This window comes from Fukomys damarensis, unplaced genomic scaffold (genome assembly GCF_012274545.1).
Source record: "Fukomys damarensis isolate Sample0158 unplaced genomic scaffold, DMR_v1.0_HiC HiC_scaffold_31, whole genome shotgun sequence".
In the NCBI taxonomy this organism is placed as follows: domain Eukaryota; kingdom Metazoa; phylum Chordata; class Mammalia; order Rodentia; family Bathyergidae; genus Fukomys; species Fukomys damarensis.
Window position 1 is genome coordinate 26911843 of NW_022900943.1, and position 22313 is coordinate 26934155.

Below are 22313 nucleotides of genomic sequence, written 5' to 3' on the forward strand. Positions count from 1 at the left end.
ATATACCTTGCCTTTTTAATTCCTGAATTGATAATGTGTTAATCTCACTGGCCATGGTATAGTCTCCATTTTTGTGTCAGGGAATTAGTGAAAGTCATTTGAGGTTTAGAATCAGAAACTGTTGAAACCCTTTCTAGCTGTGACTTCTTAAATAGTCACTTAATCTTGGCCACAGTTTTGTTTGTTGATCACTAACATGGTGATACTAATAGCGCCTAATGAAGTCTTTTGGAGACTGAATACGGTGGTCAGTGTGGAAACGGTGTTGATGAAGCAATAATCAATGTGTTAGCATAGTTGATCGCTTATATATTGATTCATTTCCTAAAACATCAAAAGTCATCATTCCACAGCAAAGCTAAGAGTCAGAAAGGGTTTTTTTTGTTTTTGTTTTTTAAATTTATGGTATGTTCATCCCTTCCTCATGTGGATATCTTAGAAAGGGAGAGGGATACACACATTCCCAATTAAATGGTTATGTGGGTATTATATATAATAACTTTACAAAACATAGTGGTATAAAATGAAGACCATCTGCTATCTCTCCTTAGTCTTCTTGTTGACTGCAGGGAAAGTTCTTTGTAGGCTAGGCTGAATTTGCTCATGTAACTGTACATGTAGTCAGCTGGGCCTTTAAGACAAGTGACCTGGCTCTCAGGTATTGCTTGTGTCTAAGTAAGCAGGGAAAGGCTTATTTTCACAGTTGCACAGACCCGTGGCAGCCTCTCTTTGCATCCAGTTTACTTTGGTAGTGAGTCTAGCCTAGGGTCTGTGTGACAGGACACGACCAATGTCAGTGCAGGGGTGTAAAGCGTTGCGGACGCATTGCTGGTCAGGGTTCTTAGAGAACAGCCTGCCCAAGAGGGAACCTCATTATACCCTGGCGTGTGAGCCATGGTGGTCCCATGTCCAGGCGAACGTCTTGCGTACTTTCAGGGCTTGCACCCTCATTCCTCATTAGTCTACTAGAACTTTGGTGGCTTCACCATCTGATTGCTTTGCAAGAAATAGTCCACACCCAAATGTGTACCCTCTTGTGTTTGAAATAACACAAAGGAGTATTGTTTCCAAGACAACTTTGATGAAATGTCAGCTTTTCCTGGATTTTAAACCCATATGAAAAGCATTGTTATCCTCATTCCTGCTGGGTAATTTATACGCTGCAGTAGTTTGTTTGGAAACATGCCTGTTGTTCTTTAAAATATGCTTAATGCTAGATTAGAGAACAGATTTTTTTTTTCTGTTTATGCAAGCTCATTTCTAAAGCATTTAAAATAAAGAGCTTGGGCATGTATGGTATTTAAAAAGCCTTCACATGATGTTTTTAAAACAGATCAATTTCAACATTAAAATGTTAGGAATTCATCCAAGGAAAATTCAACTTGGATTGTATAGCTGTAATGATAATGTATTATAACCATCTTCTTTGAAAGTGATTGTAGCAGCAAAGCTGAACCTGGTAAATTACATAATTTAAGAGTGTTTGCCAGAACACTGTTGTAGGGGATTATTCAAGCCTTTGCTAAACCAAAGCAATGAAAGATGGATTTTATTATGAGGTACTTAAATTACAAGAATAGTCATCACCAGAATATCTAAAGATAACTCATTTGAATTGAACAGAAGGTCATATGTCTGAATGTCAGTTATCATACTTAATTACTTGGCAGAATATTACAAAGTAAGAGAGCATGATTTCTGTTTTGTAGCTACTTTGGTTTGAATTTAAAAATGTCTTGAGTTTGCAAAACTTATTATACAAAAAATATTGCCAAATTAAACATAATTTTATGGTTGAGAGTATTGATTTTATAAGTTGACTTTGTATTAGCTTTTTGTTATGGAACAAAACACCTGACACTTGTGAAGTGTATTTAGGCTTACGGTGTCGGTCCCCATTGGCTGGTTCCAAGGCAGAAACATCATGGCAGAAGGGAGCTGTTCAGCTCATGGCACCCTGAAAGAGAGAACAGGAGAAGCATCCCAAAGAGGAAGGGGCCAGAGACCAGATTTCACCCCCATAGTCGTGCCCCCGCCCCATGACGCACCCAGAAGTGTGCTTTACTCATCTCCTGGTTTCTCTTAGTCCATTCAAATTGGCAATCAGATTAACTCTCACAGCTGAATGTGGTAGTACATGCCTGTAGTCCCGGCACATAGGAGCTGAGGCAAAAGTATTGCCAAGTGTTAGGCTAGCCTGGACGGCATAGCAAGACTGTCTCAAAAGAAAAAAACAAGAAAAGAAAAGAAAAAAAACGGAGCCATCACATCAAGTAATTAAGAAAATTTATATATCAATCACATCCTTTAGACATACCATTAATCTTTTTTTTAACTTGTTTTAAGGTAAAGCTTTTGTGTTCTTGCTTCTGCCTCAGCGTAATAGCCCTGGGTCTCAAGAGACCAACCACTGAACGAGACGTTTTTGTGGAGTTGTTGTGTCCTGTCTACTGCTGTGCTCACTCATTCAGTATTGTGGATCAGAGAACACTTTACCAGGTCAAGTTGATAATTTTGCAATAAAAATATTTTTTGAAGACATGTTACTAGTTGCAGTCTAAGTATTTTCAAAGGTAGCGACGGAAATGCAATTCATGAAAGAAATGGGATGGACTTAAGTATTGAATTCATTGCCTCTCCTTTGACTCTGAGACTTAGTATGGATATGAGGAGAAAGTTGTATAGATTGAGTAGTTGCTGGGATACTGACAGAACGGGCCGGAGGCAAGAAGATTCATGTAATAGGAGAGAACTTTCTTCTAGTAGTTAGTATCTCTTCATAGTCAAGAACACCTTCTTAATGGCTGCCACTGATGTCCAAAATTTTGAGTCAGTGGGTTTCTGAACATCATTAAAACACCTGTAATGTTGGCCTCTGTTGTGACTTGAATTGTGTCTCTCAGAAAGACGTGGTACAGTTCTGATTGTTGGTATCTGTGAATTTGATCTTATTGGAAAATAAGGTCTTGGGAATTGTGATCAGTTAACATTGTAATAGGGCTTTAGCCTTCATAATTGTGAGAGAAGAATTTCTGTGGTCTTAAGACATCCTAGTATGTGTGATTTGTTATTAGCCACTCTCAGAAATTCATATGGCTCCCGAGAATGAAGTTAATTGGGTTACTTTTGTTTTCATCATCAGTGTAGACAGTGTTGCTCTATGAGGCTAACTACAGTGAGCATCTACAGGTCGTAGGCCGCAGAACTGTTGCTGTACTTAGGATTAGTGGATGTAGTGGTGAAACGATGAAGTGTCTGTCCTTGTGGAGCTTGCAGTCCCCGAGGACACGTTGGTTGTCCATTTATTTAACAGTTCCTCCATTGTCCCATTTGGCTCTTACGTAGCCTCCATTCTTGTTTTCTCTCACATCCTGATTGGCCTTTGAGTAGAGCTGGAACTGATGCATGCAGCGAGCTTGCCTGTGTTCCTTGCTCGCTCGTGGGCTTGCATTTGTGCAGCCCCTTCTGGTTGTGCAAAAGTAAAATCGATGAGCATTTATGATGCTCCCTGGAATTCTTTAGCCCACATTCCTGTTTGGTCATCTGTGGTCGCTTAAAGAATGCCAGATTTTGTTTTCTCCTTCTCCTTAAATAAAGAAGAAAAAAAAAAACAAGTAGAAACCTTAAAGCTTTTCCATCTCTGAGTTTTGTTTTTATTGTTAACCTTTTAAGGTCTCATCCACCTTTCATATTTACAGAACTTAAAGTTCTCATTTTAAATATGTGTGACAGAAATCTTGGCCCTAAGACAGATATATTTGAATCCAGATCTATCAGGCCTAGTAAAGCAAGTCCCTGGAAAGTCCTTAGCCCCGTGCTTGTCCTCTTCTTTTGATGTCGCCTGGTTCTGGTAAGTACAAGTTGATTTATTTCCACAAGTCTCGTGCATCATTTCCTTTGCATCTTATAGTGAGTCCTCAAAGTCAGAGAATATCCTTCTAGCATCGACCTTTTGTAGCCTTGTGTGACTTATTTCATCCCTTTGAATTCAGGTTTCTTTCTATATAAAATGCAGTTCAGGTAGACAATACTTTTTGGACTTTTAATGAGCATTAAGGATACACATCTTAGTTACAGTACAGATTCTGATTTAGTAGGTCTGAGAGGGTAAGGCTGAGAATCTGCATTTCTAACAAGCTCTCAGGAGATGCTGCTGTTGCCAGAGACCACCCTCTTGAGTAGCAAGGGAGTAGATGATTTGTCTGCTGCCTTCCAGCTGAGCACAAGAACTTTCTTCCCTTGTTCAGTGACACTTGTCGCATGTTGATCAGGACTACCTGGTCTTCACATTCCTGTATATTCCCATCATCCTTTAACACTGTGTACCAAAGGAAAGGTCAGACTCCACCCAGTGCCTTCTGATTGTGCTTGAAAAGGCCTGCTGTTTTCAGTTCTTTTCTATCGCTTTTTGTTTTTTTGTAGATTGCCCCCCTAAGCTATTACCTAATGCATAATTAGAACTTGCCTTCAAATAACACAGTTCTCGTGGCTGTTTGCCTTGGACTTTCTCATCCCTTCATCTCACATTAATGATAGATTTATAACCATCCTCAAAGCTGTGATTAAATGCCCCACTTCTTTTGCTGTATATGGCACTCTTGGCCACTTAATTAAACTACTTTAAGTGGCATGTTTTTGCTGTCAGGACAGTCCGTGTTGGTAGTGGGTAGCACCTTTGGATTATTTTGAATGATATTCCTGTTGTACAGTTGGAGGTTGTAAACAGAAGTGCTGAGCATGCATAAATGTGTTTTAAGACGGAACTGATGGTGACCCTAAACATCAAGACTTTGATGTTTTATACGGTATTCTTCCCCACTAATTAACTTCATTAGTGCAGTTAATTAGTGGGGAAGAATACCGTATAAAACATCAAAGTCTTGATGTTTAATCACAACTTAAAAAGAAGTTTTGCACTCTTCGATTGCCAAGCACATTCCAATTAGCTTAAGGAACGTCAAATATTCTGTTTTCCCCCTTCTGGTCTTCAAAGCTATTCTAGACTCTTTTTTGGTTGACCATGGGTTATTTGTATTTGTGTTAATCTAGACAAACTGAAAGTAGAGGACAGATCTCTTTCACAAGCAATAAACCACCTGAGAAATTCAGTTTCTGCAAAAGGCAGTGGTATCTTCTGTAATGTATTGCTGAAAAATGTATGCAGTAGGCAGGGGAATGGGTTATATTAGCTTGTTTTCTGCTCCTATAACAAAATATGCCAGGCTGGGTATTTTACGAAGAAGAGAGGTTTCATCTGGGTCACAGTGTTGGAGGCCAAAAGTCCTAGAGGGGCCAGACGCATCTGTTGGCCGCTGCTGAAGGCCTTTGGTGAGTAGCATCATAATGGTAGAAACATATGCAGAATGCATCCTTTGGTGAGACAGTCAGAAGGACTTGGGCCAGAGGAGCTCTTTTTAGTAACTCACTTCTCCAAGAATGACTTTTACTCCCTGGTAAGGGAAGTAAATTATGTCCCATGACATAATTACCTTGCTCTAAGCCTTACCTCTTAATGTTCCCACTGCCTTTGAACACATACCCGAGAGACAAAGTACAGGATCCCTTGGGGATACCTCAAACCATATCCAGACCTTAGCATGAGTACTTGTTTTTCCCCTGAAGTATTTATTCATGTAGAGCCTGTTCCTTTTTCTGTATGTTACCATGCATTGCTCTTCTAAGTCACTTTGCTAGCCTCCGATGATAGTTTTATTCGTCTCCTTAACAAGCCAAGGAATTGTGTGTGCTTAAAGACCTTGAATATAAATATGGGCTCCACAAAGCTGATTTTAGTTGAGCAACAAGAACAGCAAGAACTCTTTCTCAGGTCATGTCCCTGTGGTATGTGTTCTATTAATTTTTTTTTTTTTAATCAAGCAGGGTTGACAATAGCAGTAATGTAATTCAGATAAGCAATTATTGTAATTGACCTGATGATGAGTATCCTTGGCTTTTACCACAGTTTGCTTCATTCCTGGGGCTGGGCAATTATCTCATAATGCCCACTTTATTGAGATTATTGTTTTAATTGTGGCACTCAAAATAGATCACTTCGTTGGCGTTGTAGACTTGCGCACAGGAATGCCACATTCATTCAGAAATGCGAAAGTGTCTAGCCTCATTTTATTACAAGGTTGTGGAGGTTTTATTATCTCTCTACAAGCTCCAAACTAAGATTTGGAAAAATGGTATTTCTTACCAGTTGATCACCATGACGAGATCAGCTGCAGGGATCTCCCACTGAGCTAATTGTGCCCTTGGATTGGGGCTTTGAGGTGACTTGGTGCTGGCAGGTAAGCAAGTTAGTGGATGAGGAGCGCTGACTGAACAGCCGTCATCCATCGAGATTGGAGGATGATCTGAGTGTGGGTGAGAGGTTGTCAATTTGAATCACCTGGCCCACAGCCAGGCCTGCGTTCAGGCTCACCCTTACTGCAGAAAGTGATTTAATTCCTGCCGGTGGGGTTCAGGCTGGACACTGTTCTGTTCTTTCCCCTCCCCTCTATTTTCTCCTTTTCTGCCCCCTGCCTCCTTCCCCCCCTCCCCAGGTAATCCTGTGGTACAACCATGGCTGAGATCTTGTTTGCTCCTTGCAGATGTGTCTCAGCCCAGCCATGATGCCGTCCCCAACTTGGACCATCTTGGGTGGGGGCTACTGCTGTGTGCCTTACTCTCTTCCTGTTTTCACTCCTACTTAGCCCCTGCCTCATATGCCTGAAATGGTTTCATTCCAGGGTTTCAGATCTGCCCCCCTTTAAGAATTTCAGCGGATAAATCCTACTCCTGTATAGACCCCATTTCTTACAAATGTCTCACTAAGCTCTTAGAATTCAGTTTTTTTTCTGTTCATTGCATATATTTATTACCGTTTATGCCTCTTCTAAAGCTTTTTTGAATAAACAACATTTATTTTTTAGCATCTTAAAATACCTGGTATTTATTAATATCTGCATGATTCGAGCACTAGAGTTATAAGCCTCCCAGTTATTTTTTTCTTCTGGCTGTGACACACTTGGAGGATGCTGTTCATGTGTGTTGTGCAGTTCTCTAAGCTGCTTAAGTTCAGAGGTATATAATAGGACCCTAAGACTCTTGTTCTCTTCGGATTGAAAACCCGTATCAGATTGCAAATGCGTGAAGGTGGCATTGTTGGCAAACTTGGCTCATTTTACACACACGCGCGCACGCACACACCCAGGCGAGACGGTCTTCTAGTTAACACCTTTGACACCTGACATCTTCCATTCTCTTCTCCCTTTCTCCATCGTTGCTCCAGTCTGTGCCACCCCCACTCTTAACCCTGGACCACTACAGTAGCTCCTGGCTGGACCCTGGTCCCTCCTCTTGGCCAAGAGTGATGAAAGCTCCTCCTCGGTGATCTGATCAGAAGTTTTCTGTTGTAATTTTGGCATCTGTCTATTGTGCATTCACTATTATTCTTTTTCATTGTAAAGGATGGTGATCTGTTACTAGGGCTTTTAAAATTTACATAGAACGTTTCAAAGATCTTGGTGATGTTTAGAACATGAATGTCTCGTATCTTTTTTTAAAATGGTCTCAGCCCCGAGTGGGGATTATAGCCACTCAAGCACTATGCCTGTCTAGAACACAGGTCATCTCATCGCTGCCTTTTTAGAGGCATTTAGCGTAAAGCACACGTCACCGTGGCCTGCAGGGTGGCACACACAGGCCTCTACCCTCTCCATGTTCCCAATGTTCCTCCACCCTGCTCCTTCCTCGTCCAGCAGCCAGCCCTCCCACATGCTCTGCTGCCACTGCCCACGTCCCCTCTTCCCTAAGCACGTGCCTGGGACGGTCCTCTCCTGGAGTTCATGCAGTGTCAGGTGTCAGCCAGAATGGCAGCATTTGGAAGAGCCGCTCCCTCCCTGAACACTGGTCAGAACCTTTCTCTGGTCTCATGCCAGCCCTTTCTCTTTTGTAACACGCCATCATTTGCGCTCATTTCGTTAATTTTTATTGATGTAATTCATAACTTTATTTGTATGTCTCCTAACTAGAAGGAATGCTTTGTGAGGCAGGGTCTTTGGCCTTTTCCATTGCATTCATAGTGCCTTTGATTCCATCAGAGCCCCTGCTGTATTGTAGCCCCTATGTTTTGTTAGGTAGCTGGGACCTGTGCTCTGTAGCCACCCCCCCACCTCTCCAGGCCTCACTCCAGAGTCATTTGTGCCATGTAAGTGAAGCTGGAGGTGCGGGTTTAGAGGGTTTAATCTTCATTTTTGCCGTCTTTAGCTCAAGGCTAGAAGGCACATTTGACTTGGATGTTACAAAACTGGAGAAAGAACAGAACTTTCTGTGAGGGCACAACACCTCAAGGGCAGGTAGAGGACCGGGCTTGCATAGTTGTGGAAAAGTTTGCACCTGCAGAAGTGGAGAGGGATTCCTTGTAGTCTTTAGCCTGCGGGAGGACCTCTTACCCTGTTTCCAGGAAGACTCACTGGGGACTTTCTATTGCTTCACGAGCTTAACTATTGCCTTTTAGGGCAGTTTCCAGAAACAAACACATCTGCCCCTTTGTGTGGTGACCTCCATCGTAGTAAGTGACTTAGTCCACTTGGGTTTCTGTAACAAAATGCCATAAACTGGGTAGGTTTTTTTGCGGTTGTTGTTCATTTATTTTTTGAGACAGGATCTCCCTATGTGGTTCAGGCTGATGTTGAACTCACTATGTAGCCTAGACTGGCCTCAAACTCGTGGTGATCCTCCTGCCTCAGCCTCCCAAGTGCTGGGATTACACATGTGTTCCACATGCCCTGTACCAGTTAAACAATACAAATTTATCTTTCTCAATTCTAAAGGCTAAGAAGTGGAAATCCATGACCAAGGTGCCACCTATGAGATGTCTGAAAATACCCCATTTCCTGATTGGTGGAGCTCACTGAGCCCTCTTCTATGAGTAGGAGGGGCCGACAAGCTTCTTCTGGTCTCTTTTATAGGCATACTAATTCCACTGACCTAATCATGTCCCAAAAGATCCTACCCCAAACACCATCACCTTGGGGAGTTGTTAGGTTTCAACATAAAAAATGTTGGGACAGTCATTCAGACCATAACAGTGGCAGTCCTATAGGCACGTAGCCCTGTCTCCGCTTGACAGGTATGAAAATTGAAGCCTACAGGGATTAACCTGCCTGGAGCCTCACAGCTGATAAATGCTTGAGCCTAAGAATCAAGCCAGAGCATTCTCACTCTAGAGCACATGTTTCTTCTGTCCATCCATCCCCTTGCCCCTGGACTCCAGGTGGCTGTAAAGCTGATTGCTTATTCGCCTTTGTGTCCTTGGGGTGTAGTACAGTATATAGCCTGCAGCTTAAGCTATAGCGTTTAACTGGCATCATAGCGAGTGACTATGCTTGCAGGGTCTCTGTGATGTTTCAGATGGAGGGACCGACCTCACTCTTTCTCTCTTAGCTGGTATCGAAAGCACTTAGGTGGAGTCACCCCAGCCCCAGTAGTCGCTGCCGAGGTGGCTGCTGGCCTCTCTGACCCACTCTTATTTATAGAGGAGAGAAGTTGGTGGGTGTCTGTTTCAGCAGATTTTGTCAGCAGCTCCAATGTTTATAACGTGACATCTGATCAGTCCTGTGCTCCTGGTTGCTTTGTTAAACATACTAGATTGTGGGGTCTTCTGCATGAAGGTCACTGCTCCCTGGGTACAGATTGCAAGGTAGTAGTATTGGCAGAAGGCTGTCCTTGGATGAGAGGGGTGTGGGCAAAGAGAGAGACGGACCGGATTGTGGGTCATACCTATGCTTTGAATTATTTTTAATCTTCATTCATTTGTTTGGCAAATGCTTATTGCATTATGAACTGAGGGATGTCCATGAAGCCATAGGCAGTATTTAGTGTACCACTAAGCTAGTGTCCTTTTTACAAAAAATAGAATTGTGATTGATCGAATGGTATTCACCACATTGCTCTGTGCGGTGAGAAAGAGTCTGTGTTTTCTTCTAGTCCATTTTCAGCGTGCTGCTATTACTGCGCCATTTAGCTCCATGCCAAATTGCAGTTGGCTCTATTCAGTTCCGTTTACCGAGCAGCACTGTAGTGATTAAATGTCACGGGGCACACCGCATATACAAAAGTAATTAACCTAAAAGGACATGTTAGAATAAGGGTCAACAGCCTCTCTAGCCTGTACCGTCACCTGCAGGACTAAGTATTGACAGAGGTGTTGCCCACGGGCCTGGGACAGCCAGGGCAGGCAGAGAGGAGCGTAGCAGAGGGAAAGGAAAGAGTAGTGGAGGAGGAAGGGAAGGAGGGACAAGTCAAGAGGCCAGTCCTTGCGTTTGTCTGGGGCGGTGAGAATGTGGCTGTGAGATGTTTTTTACTGTTCCTTGTGAGTTAGCTCTCTGACCTGTAACTGTTTGGGGAGCCTGTGCAAGATTAGATGGCAACTTGACTTCCCTAACAGCTTTCAGCACTGTTTAGCAGAGTGCTCTTTGCTGGTAGAGCAGAGGAATTTTGACACATACATGGTGATCACCCTGTTCTTCCAGTTTTATATATTTTGTCAAACTCTTGCATCCTTAGCACTAGATGTCATGAAAGCTACTGCTTGAAACCATTTCTTTAGAGTGATTTGAAATTGTATCCCTAAGTGTCTGTATATCATTTGTTTTCATTCCGCAGTCTGCTAAAGTCACTGTGAGTCACAACTGGCATTAAAGCTTTATGATGCTTTATGTACTAAAATTTTACATAAAACTCAGGTAATCTGTGACTCAAATCAACCAGTATAAACCTCTTTTTTCATTTTATTTTTAAACAAGTATTATGTGTGTCTACCTTGTACAATATTTGGCTTTTTCTTTCATCATCTGAATGTGTTGACTTAACTGCCCCCCACCATAGGAAAACTGAGCATTATTTTCTTTTTACCACATGCCTCCTTTGGGGGATAAACTTTTTGAGGAAATCCCCAGGGGTCGCTATTCTCTAAATGAGCAGCACAGAAAAACTGCTGGTGACTGCATTCTTCCTGTGGTGGATCTGCCAGGCATGATTCCTTTAAATCACACCTTTCAGTGGGCAGACTTTCCAGGAAGATTTATTTCTTCCTGGCCACAGACAGTTGATGAGTGCATTATGCAGGCAGAAGAGGGAATAGCTAGTTGAAAATGGTCTCCCTTATGCTAAAGATTTATCTCTTTTAGAATAATGAAGGGGGGAAAAAGAACGGTGACCTTGATTGATTGAGTCAGCCACAAGTCCTCATTCCGTGTCCAGCTGGAGGCCAAACTGCCGCCGACCCTGGAGGATGGCTGTGCCCTTGTTTGGTGGAGAGGCAACTTGGAATCTTCTCTGCCCCGCAGCATTCTCACCTCTGTTTCGCTTTTTTTTTTTTTTGCATTTTGTTTCAGCATAGTTCTAAGGTGCATTTCTTGTCAGCAGAGCTGTGAACAATATCTTGCCATCCTGTCACTTTCAAAACCACCATCTTTGAAGGCTTCCTCCTGTGGAATCCTGCACATACCCCACTCACTATACATGTACACGCGCATGTACGCGTGCGCACACACACACACACACACACACACACAGGTGTTCTGTCATCGTTGTACATGCTGAGGGTACAAAGAAATAACATGCAGTAATAGCATATGCCTTTTAGGAATGTATAATCTCCAGTCTCAGTGTAATGAAAATAATATGGGAACAGATTAAGATCCTACTTTGTGCTCATTGATTTATTCAGCAGCTGTTAATAGTAAGCAAAATGCTGGATTTCCACAGTAGTCAGGCGTGATTCCTACTGTGACTCTGAGGACTTGGAGACTTGTTGTCTAATATGGTAGCCTCCAGCCACACACAGCTTTTGAGCAACAGAAATGTGTCTGGTCCAAATAAGTATAAAATGCACTCAAATTGAAGATTTAATATTAAAAGAAAAACAAACATAGAATGTCTCAATATTTTTTATATATTTATGTACTATTGACGTGATATATTGGATACATTTGGTTAAATATGATTAAAATACCCGTGTCTTCTGCATTTTTAAAGATCTAGCTATTAGAAAAAAAGTGAAATAAATGTGCAGTTCGCGCACATTTCTGTTTGTCAGTAATGTTCTGAAGAACAACTCACTTTAATATTTTATTGAAAGACCTTACGACCAAATCGCTGATCATTGAAAACCATTTTGCAATGGTATAAAGACCCACTGTTTCTGATTAGTGACCTTAAAACTGCTAGGCATTCTCCCTTTAAATTGATAGATTGTTATTTCCTTCTTTGTTCCTGTTGAATTAGCCTCAGATGCTGTGTAAAATATATTTACATGCATAATACATAAGAGTATATATGAGGTCTCTGGAGTTAACACTCTTTGGAAGAAAAAAGTATTTAGCATTTCAAATAGATTAAAACAGTTTACTGGAAAAAATAGCAACATGAAAAGACTTTCTTTTCCAATAAATTTTAGTAGTTACTAAAATGAGGATTCTGGTCCATTAAGATACAGCTTTCCAAGACTTAAAGCTTAGTCACTTACTTTCTCTGAGTCACTACCTTATTTCAGTTTCTTTTCAAAATAGCTACTAGGATTGTGCTGCTGCTTTAATTCAAAAGCAGCACAACAGAGGGCATAGGTCTAAGGCCAGTTCGCCTTCCCAGAAAGTTCAGGAAGGAAATTTTCTCTTCTGTTTTTAGGGCAACCCCATGTCCCAGGTACCCCATCATTTTTGCCAAAGATGTTTAGCAACATTGGCTTTAAGGGAGTAGACAAATGAGCAGCATAGAAGATATCTTATAGGTGCTAGTCTGAAAAAAATAATCCGAGATTATTTTTAATACTCCTAGCCAGTACATGCAACCAGAATTTATACAGTCAGTATACAAGATTTGTACAGTCTGTATTAATAAGGGCAGGGAATTCTTGATAGAGGGACAAGTACATAGAAATGTTGGGATTTGCAAGTTTTGCAGAGGCCCATTGGATTGCAAGGCATGAAATCTGTCTGAGGTGATTAGCAAATTAAAAGAGTTTATGTAGTAGCAAGTTGTACACTTGGCAGTTTTTTGTGTTGGTAGACTAGTAACACTGTACCATGGGTCATAAGTAGGAGTGAGATTATGTGGTGAAGTCGGGCTGTGCTCTGGGTTCTCCTGTGCATCAAGGGTGAGAGAGCACTCCTGTTCCCTCTCATCCCTTCGTTTCTGTTTCATACAGCCACAGCTTGGATCAGTGCAGACTGTGACTATCAGGAGAGGAGAGCTCAGCTGCCTGTCTAAGAATCAAGCCTGTATCTCTGGCATGGGAGCATCGTCCTCCAAGCAGCAGCCAGTGAAAGTAACTGTATTTAATGCAATTTCTGGGGTGGAGCCAATAGCTTTATTCCGGGAAGAGGAAATAGCAGTCAAGAAACCTCAAGAGGACATTAAGATAATGTTCTAATTTAAAATCAATTTTATTGATACCTTATAAATTGTTAGGGCATTTTGTCCTGACCAAGTAATACTTGATGCTGAGGCCATGGAAACAAAAACATGAATGACTGAATTTTAAAGGCTGTATTTTCTACTGGACGAAGAAGCTATATATAAGACTCACTCACATTCTAAGTATTTCGACTTCTTCTGGAGGACAAGGTATAGATCTTATTCATCTTTGTGTTTCTTCTGTACTCAGTAGAGATGCAGTAAATGCTTGTTAATTGAGCCCGTAGTGGACTATGATTGTCCAGTGGTTTCCACGTCAGCCAAAGGAAATAGCTCTTCATAGAGGCATAGAAAATTTGCTGTGTCCTGGGCTTCACAACATGAGCTCTTCAGTCACCACTGCTATTCTTATCGTGCCCACTGGGAATCAGAAGCCTAGAGAGGTTCATTAATTCGTTCAGGCTTGTACAGCGAGTGGCACGCCCTGGTTTTGAGCCCAGAGCTGACTCTGCTACCTATGGCTTGAGGATCGCAGGTGATGGCTCTCTTCTCAGTCATTCCTTTGACTGTCAGTTCCTGCAGTTTCATAATTTGATTATCTGCAAATGAAATTAATTTTCACCCCAGTTACTCTTATCACAAGAGAAGCAGAAAGACAAAGACAACAGTAGAACCTTTTTAAGACTGTTGTTCTTTGGGAAGTGAAATGTTACAGAAGGTGAAATGCCTTTGAAGAACAGGCTCATTACTTTATGTGGAAAATTATTAAATCTTACTTTAACGAGGACAGGTCTTTGGAAAGTCCTAGTCATTTTTGAAGGTGAGTTTTGATTTATGTTAATTTGAAAAAAGCAACTTCTGTGAGGGTTATATACAGATTGTGCTTTTAATGACTTCCTTAATCAAGCAGGTTACAAAAAAAAAGAAAGTCTTACTATAATGAGCAGTAAACTGACAAGAGTGACTGTCTCAGAGTCCTACCATATTCAACTTTTTCAACAGCAACATGCTATGAATTTTAGATTAATTTACATAGGTTTGTGTGTGTTAAGAGTTAGTATGTGGGACTTATGCATTTTGACCATTTTCATTTTGCAGTTTTTATGTTTTTCAAAGCAGGATTATTTTCCCCATTTGTCCTGTTGTTTACTTATAAATAAGTTAAAATGTTTTATCAACTGTAAAAAGCTGTATGAATGGGAATATAAACCTTTTGTGTAATACTGTGCAATAAAATCTCCATCAGAAATGCCGCTGGGAAGCAGGTTGTGGTGGCTCATGCCTGTAATCCCAGCACTCAGGAGGCTGAGGCAGGAGGATCACTGTGAGTTCAGGACCAGCTTGGGCTACATAGTGAGTTCCAGGTCAGTCTCAATTACATAGTGAGACCCTGTCTCAAAAAACCAAAAAAACAAAAAGAAAGAAATGCTGTTGGGATGAGATACTGTATTCGTTTGTATTCAAAGTTTGTGAAGGCTGTTACCTGTACTTCAGGACTTACAGTACTTCTAAAATATGTAGCGTCCTTTGAGGACTCTGGGTGATTCATGGCTGTAGGTTTTATACTCAACGCAGTGATGGTGGAATGTTTTACGTCTTTCAGCGTCAGCCTGCTGTGGCGCTCCTGCGGGCGGTTTGCTACCCCTGTCCTAGAAGTTGATTCTGCTTAGTAGGAGGAGTACCTTGAATCTCTGCCTGCCTACAGCAATACCTTGCCCTGCCTGAGCTCAAGAAAGCCACCCGTATTTCTTTCTGGTCTAGACCCTGGTCTCTTGCATTTCGAAGGTGTTGCAGAGGAAACGATGTTTGAGGGATCTGGTTGTGGCGTCAGGAAAGAGACTGCAGGGATCTTCCACCTCCCTTCCCTGTTACCCCAGTGTAATCAGGCTCCCCAGATGGACATTGGAAAATTCCTGTATCAGAGGAACTGTTAGTAACAGTGTAATTTATCATTGAAACTGGAGTATTTGTGAGAGGGAAAGGAAGCCTGGACAGCAAACTGCAAACCAAGATTTGCAGTCACCATGACCAGATTTTCATGGTGCCCTCTGTGCCTTCTTTGCCTGAAAACTGATTCCCCTTTCGTACTAAATAGAGAGTTTTGTGTGTGTGGGGGTACTGAACTACATCTCTCACTGAACTCACATCTCACTGAACTACATCTCTAGCCCTGTTTTTATTTTTTATGTTGAGACGAGGTCTTGAAAGTTGCTCAGGTTGGGCTTGGACTTGAGATCCTCATCCTCCTGCCTCAGCCTTCCAGAGTGCTGGGATGATAGGCCTCGCCCACCAGGACCAGCTAGAGGGGCTTTTTTCATGAGTTTAGGGTTCTTGATGCTGGTTTTCACTCGACCTTTAGTATGACTTCTGGTTGTCATTCTGAAAGGTGGCACAGAGAACTGAGCAGTACGCCTGAGCCTGCAGTGTGAGTGGGAAGTAGAATTAGCTTGATTGTGCATTTGAAATCAAATTAGAAAGTCTTTTGTGGAGATTATTTGTAGTCCTATCTCATTGCAGTATCGAACCAAAAACCTCAGTGTGATTGTTGAAAGGAGATGTGTTTTGGTTAATAGCAGCCTATTGAAACCCTATCACTATGGGCCATCCGAATATCAGTGCACAGGGGAAGTACTACCCAAATGCCTAGAATAGCTCGTACCGAGGTTTTATTTGTTTTTTTGTGGGTTGTTTTGTTTGTTTGTTTGTTTTTGTTTTTTTTTTTAAACTAGGGATTGAACTCGGGACCTTGCACTTGCAAGGCATGTGGCAGAACCACTGAGCTAAATCCCTGGCCCCAGTACCAGCGTTTTAAAATAGAATATTCACACTAGTTCACCATCCCAATTTCTGTAGCACATAGAAACAGCTAGACTGCAGTATGTAGGGATGGTACCAGAGTGGCTACCGCTTAGGGGCCAGGCTGTAAGCCTTGTAGTTTCTGTGGGTTATTGTTCCTAGTCCTCAGAGTAGCCCAGTGGAGGTGGGGATAGGAGGTTGGTGCCCCAGGCTGCAGAGGCCTGAGACTGACTAGGCAGCATTCCTAGGACTGCACTACAGGTAAGTGGAAGTCTGTACACTACAACCCAAACAGCCAGATTGCCGAGAGGTGCTCTTGCCTGCCATTAAAAGCTGTGCTCCCTGTTGTTAAAACCAGCTAATTAAGTCCCACTACCTTCCTGAGCAGGGCTGAGGGTACTTTTAGAACTCACTCTGTCACCTGCACCATCTCTTTGATCTAGAAGGGGCAGAGGAGTAGGTGGAGGTTTGGGCAATCCCTTTCATGTTGCCGGAGGACTCGTCACCAGACTCCATAAAAGATAGATTTCAAATCCAGTTGTAGAATTTTCTACAACCTGATTTGTAAGCTGAGGAATAGCTTATCTTTAAAGCTTGTGCTTCCAGGGAATGCAACTGGAATTTTCATATAAAACGTAATTTTTTATTATTTTTCCTTTTCTTTTTTTCTTTCATTAAGCAAATGTACCTTATTCTTTTTGTAATATTCCAGTAAAAATGTGTGCTCTTTTAGATTGTGGAGCTTTACTAAACATTCACATTCAGGGTGCCTTATTTTACCCTCTCTGGATTGACCGTTGCCTCTGACTGACTTTCCATTCATAGCATACATGCTTGTACATGTGATCAAACTTAATGAAGAAACTTCTTACTGTTTCTAAATTTGTAGGTTTGTACAGTGCAGCTTCAACAAGTTTCTTACATAAGCTATGGAAATAACTAGTTGAGGTTTTAAAATAATAATAACAAAATTAAAAAATAAGCTTTTCTAGTAAAAGTGTGACTGTCTTTTACCAGAATTTGCATAATTCTTCCTATTTATCTGCCCAGCAAAGATCCAAGTGGCTTCCTACTCACAGATTTGTAAGATTTGTGATGAGAGCTGTTGCCAAGTCCAGCTTGACTCCAGAACAGTTATGTTATTAGAATATTGCTGATTGCATCAGGACGCATTGGGCAGCTGCACCTTTAAATGCTAGTGATAATTAACAGTACTGTTTTACTAGCAAACTCCAAAGTATAAGTGTGTTCTGCAATAAAATGCTGTCTGTACAATCCGAACACAGTCAGCTTAAGAAAAATAAAGCTATTTGGCTGTACGTGTATGCTGATAAATAAGCATTAAGATTTAAATAGGCATTCACATTTAGTACTGTTTTTAAAGAACTTGTTTCATTATTGCACAGAAATCAGTTTTTGCAAGAATGGAAATAAAGTAGGTTGTTAAAATCAGAAGGCTCAGATAGTTGTTAATGGTATGCATATACACTTAGTCTCTCTGTAAAATATCAAATTAGTGCAGTGAAGGAGTAAAAGAGAAGGGACAGAGTTATTACAGTTCCACAGGGACACAGCTGCGATCTTATTTCCAGGGGCCCTCAGCAGTAAAGCACATGAATTTTTAGATCAAGGTGGAGGTTTCCGTGCAGAGGGTTAGTTCAGTCATTCGTGTTCAAATACATTTCTGAACTGCTCACTATGCTGGATGCCTCTGCTCCCAGGGAAGCCGCACCCTGAGGTGGGAGGTGGACTTGTAAACTAATAGCATTGCTTTTATTGCACGTGCTCTTTTCATTGGATGAACAAAATGCCAAGGCAGCAATGAGGAATGAGTGATTAATTCTGCCTGACGGCATCTGAGGAAGCTTTGAAAAGTGACCTCAGAGTGGGTTCTTCCAGACAAAGAGGGTTTCAAAAGGAAAGAGTCTGGGTGAGAGGAGATTCCCATAGGGCCGGGGTTGGGGAGGAAGGCTGCCGATGCAGTAAAAATACACAGACTTTTGGGGAGCATAAGTTCATACTGCTGAGATGGGGAATAAAGGCGGGACCGTGGATCGGAGCAGGGAGTGAGGAATTTGGACAGCAGCCTCACTGAGGAATTTCCCCTGTGGACACTAGGGGACCATTCGATCTTTTTAAGGAGAAGTAGCCGAGTCTTTCTTTGAGCAATATGAATTTTAGAAACGTGAGGGATATTCTGAAAGGGAAGAAACCTGAGAGGTTATGATGGGGTAGCAGCTTACAGAAGGTATTTGCGTGTACAATTTCAGGGGTCGTAAAAGCCATTGGGTTGTGATATGAAAACAAAGTAGGAGCACAGTTTAAAGATGACACAAACATGGTGTTGTGATTCGCTGGAAATGGAACTCGGAGCCAGAAGTTATGGATGTCACACCATCTCGTAATTAGGGTAAAAGCCCTTGTAAATGCTGTATATCTTTATAGGTGTTAATTATTACCAACAGCCTAAGATAAAGCAAAGCAAAACAAAAGAAAAAGTTTTATATGAGACAAGGGAAGCTTTAAATGAGGAGAGCTTTACTAGTTTCTTGAAATGATTTTGGATACCAGGCAGAGAGACTCTCCTGGTGATTCTGTTCTTCCTAGAGCTCTGTCCTTAGATAGTTTATCTCCAAACCTATTTTCTGCTCTCTAATTTAGTCCATTCTTAACCAAGCTGGGTTAACGTCACCCTTGGGGGTCCTACCCTGGTGCCCATCTAAGGAACTTTGTAACTCACACCTTTATGAGGTCCATCCTGCCTTGGGTCCAGCTCCATCGTGCTCCTCAGTTTTATTTAGGTCTTCTCTCTGCTGAGTCTGTCACATAGTCTCTAGGCCCACCCTCCCTCTCTCCCGCCCTCTCTTTCTCTCTGTCTTTTTTAAAAAGATATTTTTGAGTGGGTGTTTTTTGAAACAGGGCCTTGCTATGTAGTTCAGGCTGGCCTTGAACTCACTTTGGAGCCCAGCCTGGCCTTGAACTCAGCGGAGCTCCTGCCCCAGCTTCTCGAGTGCTAGAAACACAGAAGTGCACCACCATGCCCAGCTAGCCATTTCTTAAGAAGAGTTCCAGTCTTTTCATACCGTCTAAGTGTGGCCAGTAACTGTGGTCTTCGTGGTGGAGAAACACCCTCCCTGGCTTCAGGTCTTGTCGCTGGTGTATCTTTCCTGTGTAGGGGACTCTTGCAGTTAAGAGCTTGTCGAAAGAGCAAAGGAGGAGGCAGCCTCACCCCATACAGATAGTTCTTGACTGTGATGTTCAGAGGCATGGACCCTTTTTGGTTTCTGTTTTGTTTTGTTTGTTTGTTTGTTTGTTTTCATTGAAAAATTACAATTATCTCTAAGGTCACGTCTACTCATAGTTTCACTGTTGTCGCTCTAAGTTTGAAATACTTTCCTCCCATTAGCCAACAAAGTAAGAAAAGAAAACCCTGGTTTTTTTTCCCCTCCTTTTGTCTTGTATCTGCTTTTTTAATCCAACTTTTTAAATGTATTGTAAACAGTACAAGGTAAACACATGCTTGAGGCCAAACTCTGTCTTCTGAGTTTTCATTCTCCCCTGCCAATCTTTTCTTGTTTCTGTTTTTGTTTTTTGTACCGGGGATCAAACTTGGGTCCTTGCACTTGAGAGGCAGGCAGCAGAACCACTGAGCTAAATCCCTGGCCCTCCCCTGCCAATCTTTTTAATTTCTTTCCTGCCTCTGTCCATCTCTTGCTTCCTCTTACTTGGTCTTTTCTTTTTTCCCCATCCTTTCCCCTCTGTCTTTTTCTTTTTGTATCTTTGTTCGCTTCTTTCTTTTATCGCATTTTGTCTCTCATCTCCAAGTATGAACTACAGAACAATAAGAGAAAAAAGTCTCCAGCAATTTTAAAAAGTCAGAGTTAAACGGACAGTCGTTTCTCAACTCTGCTTCTCTTTCTAATTCCAGAGCTCTTCAGTATCCCCATCAGCCAGTTTCCGAGGTTCTGAGAAGCACAGAAACTCCACAGACTACTCCTCGGAGACCAAAAAGCAGAAAACTGAAGAAAAGGAAATTGCAGCTCGTTATGTAAGTTCATTCACCTTTGTTTTGTAGGGAGGCCAGCTTGCTTTGCTTTTTTATCAGTAACCATCCTACCCTTTGACTTATTAGTCAACAGCAGGGTGAAGCATAACAACACCCTTTAGGAGAAGAAGTGATCATTGCCGGTCTCACTCGGTCTGTGTTGGCCAGCAAAGGTCCCACGTGTGTACAGGCACATGCACAGAGTGCTTCATCCGCAACAGATGGACTTGGGCATTCTGTGTTCCTGTTGCCATAGGGCTGTTTACTTCCCGCTGCATATTTCAAGATGGTTGGGTTTTCTAGTTAGGTGGAGATGCTGAGGAGAGGTGGAAGATCATGCACTACTTAAAACGCTTGGATGGACTTGTGCGCTGGGGCACATAGCAGATTTTGTGAATGACAAGGTGTACAGACATCCAGAATGTCCCTGGCTCATTTTCCTCCAGTAGGCATTTCCACCTCTCGGTGTGTGTGGCTGCTTACTCCAGTGTTTAAAGCACAGACCAGACCACAGCCCTCTGTCAGTGGAACTAGCCTGGGCGTGCCGGTCTGCATCCTCTATTGCAGAGTGATAAGCAGGCTGTCATCTTCAGTGTTTCCTGCTGGAAATCGGAACCATTGCTCCCTAACATCATCATGAAGACAAAAGAAAATAGGACACTACAGAGTGCTTAGCACTGTTGGGTACAGTTCAAGTTTCTAAGGTAGAAAAGACTCATTCTGAACTCGGGGTAAATTTGGCAGTTTGTGATTTATCGTCGTTGATTTTCTTTTGACTGGCGGAGGAGGTGATGCTTCTCAATTTTCCATGCAGGACAGCGACGGCGAGAAGAGTGACGACAACTTGGTGGTGGATGTTTCTAATGAGGTATGTTTATGACTAGTTTAACCTGCTCCTCTTACCCGGCTGTAACACAGGCCAGTGGCCAGTCTATCATTGCCCACTGTTTTCTTAATTTAGAAATAGATCGTTCACGTTGCAAATTATGTATTGCTGAGTTTATATGTTACTGGTCCTTTTCTGTGACCTTATTTCCTATGAAATACCTATGTCTTTTTCTACCACGCTGAATGCACAGCGGATGTCTGGTGAACCTGCAGATCTCACTGGCAACCAGCTTGCAGATTGGTAGAGTTTCTTTGATTTTTGTTTTGTTTTCTTTTAAATAAATACTGTCACTACTATAGTATTTTCTTTGGCCTCTGTACCAAATATTTCCTCTAGCAGTTTCAGTGAATTTTGTCTATTGCAGGACATTATGTATTCATCTTGAAAGGCCCCACAGAAAGCCCCCAGTGTTGTGGATGTGCAGTGAGTTTTATTGCCTCTGATCTTCCTTTATAGGATCCTTCTTCCCCCCGAGCGAGCCCAGCACATTCCCCTCGTGAGAACGGCCTGGACAAGACTCGCCTGCTCAAGAAAGATGCCCCGATCAGCCCTGCCTCCATCGCATCTTCCAGCAGTACTCCTTCCTCCAAATCCAAAGAACTTAGCCTTGTAAGCTGCTCTGTTCCAATTTTCTTGCCAATTTCAAGATAGTTGGGTCTAATTTTAATTTTGTATATGTTGTATGAGTTCTGCCTACTTTTCTATAGGGTCTTGATTTCCAAATGCATGTACATCCATTCGGTAGTTTACGTTTAACTGACTAAAGCATTTTGAGGACAGAATTGGCTTTGCTAACAGGTGTTTGCATTGTGAGTCTTCTGTAAATATAGGAGAGTTATGTGGAGAAGTTGAGTGAAACGTGTCTTAATGAAGATGAAATATACACACTGGGCTTGCAGAGATGAGTTTATTGCCTGTGGTTTATGGTAAACTTAGCTTGGGGCTTTGGTATCATTGTGTTACTAGCTGTGCGTGAATCACCAAGCTACATATGACTACAATAATTTTCCCTTCCTATCTGAAAAGGAATCTGTCATTTACAAAAGTGTACTTCGACTCACACCACAAATCACAAATGCAAAAATGAGCTGCTCACGAGTCAAGATAATCTCCCTGCACCTCCTCCTTCTGTGTTTGTGTAATTGCATTCCTGTGTGGTGTGTCTTTTCTCCTTACTGG

General features: G+C 42.0%; 1 protein-coding gene across 4 annotated transcripts in view; it reads left to right on the forward strand.

Annotated features, from left to right (window-relative positions):
- The window catches only part of Tle4 (TLE family member 4, transcriptional corepressor), a 137952-nt gene that overhangs the window by 99052 nt on the left and 16587 nt on the right, over positions 1-22313 (forward strand). For all 4 annotated transcript variants that reach the window (XM_019210208.2, XM_019210209.2, XM_019210210.2 and 1 more), the window contains 3 exons: positions 20129-20248; positions 21060-21113; positions 21591-21743. In XM_019210208.2, the coding sequence (XP_019065753.1) occupies positions 20129-20248; positions 21060-21113; positions 21591-21743 (327 nt within the window). The remainder of the gene's footprint in view (positions 1-20128; positions 20249-21059; positions 21114-21590; positions 21744-22313) is intronic.